This window comes from Emiliania huxleyi, assembly GCF_000372725.1.
Source record: "Emiliania huxleyi CCMP1516 unplaced genomic scaffold EMIHUscaffold_236, whole genome shotgun sequence".
NCBI classification, from domain to species: domain Eukaryota; phylum Haptophyta; order Isochrysidales; family Noelaerhabdaceae; genus Emiliania; species Emiliania huxleyi.
The window spans coordinates 193,037-199,610 of record NW_005200282.1 but is presented as its reverse complement, the minus strand read 5'-3'; the positions used below and the strand labels follow the sequence as shown (position 1 = coordinate 199,610).

The following is a 6,574-nucleotide window of genomic DNA, read 5'->3' as shown; positions in this document are numbered from 1 at the left end:
CGTCCTCTCCCGGCAGCTGACCGTCCGCCCGGGCCGTGTCCGCGCCGACGAGTTCAACCGCGACCCGCTCACGTGCTGCAGCCCGCGCGCGCTCGTCTCCTCCCTGCTGGGCCTTCCAGAGGTTAGGGTTAGGGCGAGAATATGGTTCGGGGTTGGGTAGCCTCTGCTTCGACTCCCTGCTCGGTCTAGGCGCGACCACGCTTGGAGTGAGATTCGGAGGAGGCACACTGTCTCTCTCTGTCCCGCTATGTCACACCGCGACCACGGGGTTGGGAGGAGGCTCCACCGCCACTCTCCGTCTTACGCACCCTCCTCGCACTCTCAAGGGCGACGGCAGCTTCACCGTGGCGCACGCGGTGGCGGCGTCGAGCGACTACGCGAGCATCAACTTTGCGCACACCGCGCCGCGCCTCTCCTGCCTCGTCCCGTGCTGGCGACGCTCCCCCCCCCCGGCCGAGCCAACCCTCCCTAGACACTTCCTAGACGCGCGTGGTTCTCACAGGCGGCGATTCGTGCTCAACCGCGGGCTCAACATGCCGATGAGTGTCCCCGAGCCCCTCCTCGAGCGGCGCGGCCCCTGCGGCGGCGGAGCGGGGGGGCAGACGCCGATGGCCTTCACGGACGGCGGCCAGCTGGACACGTCCGCCGTCCTGCCGTTGCTGGCGCGTGGCGTGCGGCGCATCATCAGCATGCAGACAGGCAACGGCATGCAGCGAGGCGGGACATGTCCAGGACACGCCCCTGACATGTCCGGACCGCGTCCAACAGGAGGCACGCCCTACCGCACCCTCAAGCAGTGCGGCGGAGACCTGACCGAGGGGGTGGAGAGCGGTCTGATGGCGCCCCCCTCACAGCGCTACGCGCACCGCGCCCGCCCGGCCGCTACCAGAGCTCACGGGTGTCGATCTGCCGCAGGCCCTCTTCGGCGTCTTTGCGAAGGGGCAGATGCGCGAGATGATCGTGACGCAGGCGGCCGTCTTTGCGGTCGAGGCGTACCGCGAGATGCGGCGCCAGTTTGACGCGTGCAAGGCGGAGGGCAGGCCGCTCGTCGCGCTCCTCAAGGGCGTGCCGGTGCACGCAAACCCCTTCCACGGCGTCCGCGGGGGGTGGGCCGTCGACCTGTGCATCTGGTACATCGACGCGCCCCGATCGTGGCTGGAGGCGGTGCCGCAGACGGCAGAGGTCATCAAGCCGGTTGAGAGCGAGGTTCCAATCATCCCCGCGTTTGGTGCGCCCACCAGCCCGTCTCGCCACATCTCCGCGACGCCTCGGCTCGCCCCTCGCCCCCCGCCCCTCACCCACCCCCTCTCCTCCCGCCCTTTGCGCAGGCCTCTTGGACAACGAGGCGGTCAACATGGTGTGCGACCTCGCCGCGTGGTCCGTCATCTCAAGCGAGCGCGCCTTCCTAAGCCTCCTCGAGGGCGGGGCGGACGGCGGCGAGGGCGGCACCGGCCGGGCTGCGGGGCCGGCGCCGGAAAAGATGGACCGCTGCCGATGAGGCCCGCAGCGTGATCCTGCAGCCCAGCACTCTGTTTACTGTTCGGCGCTTGGCCGCGGTCCCCGCCCACCATGCGATCTTTGTACAGGGATGCCAGGGTTCTTTGTGGGTGGTGGTCGGCGACTAGCCGGGGTCGTCCTCCCGATGTACCGTGCTACGAATTCGGTGTGTGTGTGTTTCCTGCGCCTTGTCTGTCGTGTGAATCGTGCGTGTGCGAAAGGCTTTTGTTGTAAAATTCTGTTTATTGCGGAGGCGTTCAGCTGCGCTCTTTACTCTCGTTTCTGTTGAAGGAAGTCAGTTGTAAGAACGCCGGACGTATCGGGGATCCGGGAGACTTCGTCCCAGACAGCCAGACGCCGCGCGGAGGGTTATTGCGGAGGCTTTCATTGATGTGCTCTTTACTCGTTTCTGTTGAAGGAAGTCAGTTGTAAGAACGCCGGACATATTGGGTACCCCTACTTACCAACGAGCCAGCCTCCTCCATGCGCCCCCCTGCGACACGAGGCGGGGCAGGCTGCAGTAAGCGATCGTACAGGTCTGTCTTACCAAGAGTAGCGTGTGGAGAGGGATACTGTCCTACCTAACCTGATCTTGGGCGGTAGCTCAGATCGGCCTCACTTGATGATAGCCCCGGTGTAGGTGCAACCGGCCTGCTGCACGTCCTTCAGCTGCGAGAGCGTAAACCCCAGCTCGGCGGCCGCCTGTGTTGTCATGGACGGCGTTGACACGTCTAGCACAGAGCGTGAAGCTCAGCTCGTCGGAGGCGAGGCCGTTCGTGCAGCGTCCAGCTTCGCCGCCTCGAGGACAGGCTCGCGAGAAAAGATCCACAAGCCGGAGTTGAAGTATCTGCACGTGGTGGGGTGCATATCGGTGACATCTGGCCCGGTGGGTACCGCTCATGAAGACAAGCGCACCCGCTCCCCGTCGTGCAGCCGTCCTCGTAGGCATCCGAGGGCTGGCCGCCAGAGATCACCGCCCATTCATACTTGCCGGCGCCATCGGCGCCTGTATAAACGATCACAACGTAGAAATGTGATCTCGATTTAGCACCAGCCCTCGGATGTGGCGGCACCGACAGCGACGACCCAGTAGTCGCCGCCAAAGACGTTGGGCGTCGCAGCTGACGCGCTGTACACAGCGGTGGCGGATGCGGCGGTGCGCGGCGGGCTGGCTGGCTTCAAGCCTCAGGACCTGGCCATCACGGTGTGGGCGTACGCGACGGCGGGCGTGGCTGCGGACGCGCTGTACGCGGCGGTGGCGGAGGAGGCGGTGCGCGGCGGGCTGGCTGGCTTCAAGCCTCAGAACCTCTCCAACACGGTGTGGGCGTACGCGACGGCGGGCGTGGCTGCGGACGCGCTGTACGCGGCGGTGGCGGAGGCGGCGGTGCGCAGCGGGCTGGATCGCTTCAAGCCTCAGGACCTGGCCAACACGGTGTGGGCGTACGCGACGGCGGGCGTCGCAGCTGACGCGCTGTACACAGCGGTGGCGGATGCGGCGGTGCGCGGCGGGCTGGCTGGCTTCAAGCCTCAGGACCTGGCCATCACGGTGTGGGCGTACGCGACGGCGGGCGTGGCTGCGGACGCGCTGTACGCGGCGGTGGCGGAGGAGGCGGTGCGCGGCGGGCTGGCTGGCTTCAAGCCTCAGAACCTCTCCAACACGGTGTGGGCGTACGCGACGGCGGGCGTGGCTGCGGATGCGCTGTACGCGGCGGTGGCGCAGGAGGCGGTGCGCGGCGGGCTGGCTGGCTTCAAGCCTCAGGCCCTCTCCAACACGGTGTGGGCGTACGCGACGGCGGGCGTGGCTGCGGACGCGCTGTACGCGGCGGTGGCGGAGGCGGCGGTGCGCGGCGGGCTGGATCGCTTCAACCCTCAGAACCTGGCCAACACGGTGTGGGCGTACGCGACGGCGGGCGTAGCTGCGGACGCGCTGTACGCGGCGGTGGCGGAGGCGGCGGTGCGCGGCGGGCTGGCCGGCTTTACGCCTCAGAACCTGGCCAACACGGTCTGGGCGTACGCGACGGCGGGCGTGGCTGCGGACGCGCTGTACGCGGCGGTGGCGGAGGAGGCGGTGCGCGGCGGGCTGGCTGGCTTCAAGCCTCAGAACCTGGCCAACACGGTGTGGGCGTACGCGACGGCGGGCGTGGCTGCAGACGCGCTGTACGCGGCGGCGGCGGAGGCGGCGGTGCGCGGCGGGCTGGCTGGCTTCAACCCGCAGGAGCTAGCCAACACGGTGTGGGCGTACGCGACGGCGGGCGTGGCTGCGGACGCGCTGTACGCGGCGGTGGCGGAGGAGGCAGTGCGCGGCGGGCTGGCTGGCTTCAAGCCTCAGGCCCTAGCCAACACGGTGTGGGCGTATGCGACGGCGGGCGTGGCTGCGGACGCGCTGTACGCGGCGGTGGCGGAGGAGGCAGTGCGCGGCGGGCTGGCTGGCTTCAAGCCTCAGGCCCTAGCCAACACGGTGTGGGCGTATGCGACGGCAGACTGTTATCACCAGGCGCTGCTTGCCAACTGCTCGCGCGTGATCAGCGACTCGCTCGCGCGGGATCCGTCGAGGTGGAGCGAGGAGGACCGCCGTCAGCTGCACCAGTGGCAGCTCTGGCTCTCTTCGCGCGAGGATGGTCGACCTGATCGGCGCTACCAACACAGTCATCGACTGCTCTTTAGTTGGAACGAGCAGGAGCGAGCGAGGTCGATGCAGCAGCACTACGCCGGCCTCGATCTCGCCTCGCGCATCGAGAGGCTCGCGCGGGTGACTATGATGGTGTAGTGGCTGGGGGGCTGGGGCAGTGCTCGAGATCATGTTCTACGATGGATGGCGATGGGGGTTGGTCCTGCAACGGCGTCTCGTGCGGAGCAGTGGTGTGCTGTCGCGCGAGGGTTGCAGGCGGGGGTCGAGGGACCTTTCCCGCCTTTGCAATTAACAATGCTTTGGAATCTATGTGTGGACATGACCTCGAGTGGAGCCCCAGTCCTCGACAGGCTCATGACGATCGGCCGTCGATCCCGAAGGGTCGTCGGTTGAGCTAGGGAGCCTGGCGATGGACGCCACCGCGACCCCTCGTGGCATCTCTCAATCTCTCTCGCCGTCGGCGAGCTAGGGGCTCTCGTGGACGGCCGATTAATAAACAGTGTACCGCCGTGAGAATTAGTTCAACTGTGAATGGGGACATGTGCGGGACGTGTCTGCCTTCTGCTCTCATTGTCTGCCCTTTCGAGAGACGCCCGCAACCCACGGCTCTTGTTTCCCCACCCTCCCTCCCTGTCTATGTGTGGCTTCTAGGTATTTACATTTTTTAATAGATATTCCAAATTTCCTTCCCCAGAATCACGGGGCGCCAGCACACTCCCAGACGAGTGTGGAGAAATTTACCTTACCTTACCTTACTCCCAGACGAGGGACTTGTCAGGCCGCTCTAGTTCAGCATGTGCGTTGGTAACCCACACTGCACACACATCTCTCCCTAGTCGTGTCGAGCGGCCGCCCCTGCCTGCTCCACCAGAGCACGTCGACACTCGCGGATCGCCTCCTCGACGCAGCCGCCCGCCTCCACGACCGGCGACCCCTCCCCCCTCGCCTCCTCCAGCCGAGCGACGAGGCCCCACGCCGCCGCTCGCGCGTCGCCCGCGTGCGGTGCCGGCGCCTCGCCGGCGACGAAGACGGCGAAGCTCGCCGCCGCCGCCGCAAGCCTAGCCCTCCGCTCTTGAGAAAGTCCCCTTGCGGCGATCTGCCCTCGGGCCGCCGCGGTGTCGTCGGCCGCCGCGCCGCCGCCTCCCTCCGCATGCGCGCCGCCTGCCTCCGCGTACACGGGCGGCGGCTCTAGCGCAAACTCGAGCAGGCTGACGCACCAACCGACGAGGCACGCGTCCACCTAATCACCCGTTATCAACTAATTACGGAGTACTCATTCATTCCTGACGCACCAGCCGACGAGGCACGCGTCACCCGCGCGCTGCGCCGCGACGCCTCGCCGCCGCCGCCGCCGGCGGCGGCGTCAGCAGTGTCGATAGCAGCGGCAATGTCGGCACCGGCTGCCGCTGCGCTGCCCGCCGCCGCCGCACAACCCGCCGCCGCCGCCCCCCCCTCCTGCAAGAGCTGACCCCGTACGCTCCTCAGCCATTTCTCGGGCGAGATTGAGACGGCCGCGGCGGCAGCGGCGGCCTGCGCCTCCGCCGCCTCCGCCGCACCGCCGCCGCCGCCGCCGCCGCCTCGCCACTCTCCTCCGCTGCGGGCGACACGCGCTGCCCGCGCCGCCGCGATCGAGATCTGCTCGGCGTATGGCGTGCCGCACTGGCCGTCGGCACCCTGCTCTATGCAGAGGCTGCCCGACGCTCCAGCAGCCGCCGGCGCAATCTCGCCGGGGAGGTTGCGATCTCGAGGCGGCAGATTGGAGGGTCGAAGCGCCGCGTGCGGGAGAGCCGCAGGCCGCGAGGCGGAGTGGGGCGCGCTCTCGAGGCCGAGATTGCGATCTCGAAGCGGAGATTGCAATCTCGAGGCGGAGTGGGGCGCCCTCTCGAGATCAAAACCTCCCCGGCGAGATTGCAATCTCCCCGTGGCCGCCCCCTCGAGGCCGCGGTGCAAGGACGAAGGCGGCTGCCGAGCCCACACCGCAAGTCGAAGGGCTGCGGCGGCGGCTGCAGCTGCGGCCGCGGTGCCGGAGGGAGCGGTTGTGGCCGCGATGCCGGCGGCTGCGGCTGCGGCTGCGGCGGCTGCGGCGGCTGCGGCTGCGGCGCCGGCGGGAGCAAGCGCGGCGGCCGATTCGCAAAGAGAGCGCTCCGGCTCCGAGGCCGCGCCTCCCTCGCCCGCTCCCCCCTCGCCCGCGCCTGCGTCCTGCGACGGCCGTGCGGCCAGCGCGAGCTCAATCAGCGCGCGGCGGCACCACCCGGGCCGCGAGGCGTACGCGGCCCACGCTGCGGCTGGGTCCGAAGCGGCGGCGCGGCCCCTCTCCGCGTCGAGCAGGGCGAGGCCTGTCCACAGCGGGAGGTGTGAACACGGGAGGCGGCTCAGAGCGGCGCCAAGTATTCCCCTCCCTCCTCTCTCTGTCTGTCTGTCGGCCCATCTCTGCCCTATCTCCATCCC

General features: G+C 68.5%; 2 protein-coding genes across 2 annotated transcripts; both read right to left on the bottom strand.

Annotated features, from left to right (window-relative positions):
- Nucleotides 1-2,112: 2,112 nt before the first annotated feature.
- On the bottom strand, nucleotides 2,113-4,564 carry EMIHUDRAFT_236575 (hypothetical protein; the record flags this gene model as incomplete). The annotated part of the gene is made up of 4 exons (XM_005779135.1): nucleotides 2,113-2,199; nucleotides 2,305-2,344; nucleotides 2,413-2,503; nucleotides 4,450-4,564. The coding sequence occupies 4 exons, from the start codon at nucleotides 4,562-4,564 to the stop codon at nucleotides 2,113-2,115; spliced, it is 333 nt and encodes a 110-aa protein (XP_005779192.1).
- Nucleotides 4,565-4,856: 292 nt separating this feature from the next.
- On the bottom strand, nucleotides 4,857-5,719 carry EMIHUDRAFT_457319 (hypothetical protein; the record flags this gene model as incomplete). Its single annotated transcript, XM_005779134.1, has 2 exons — nucleotides 4,857-5,366; nucleotides 5,441-5,719. Coding segments are annotated over 2 exons (687 nt in total), but the record flags the coding sequence as incomplete, so codon positions are not given.
- Between the last annotated feature and the right edge of the window lie 855 nt (nucleotides 5,720-6,574).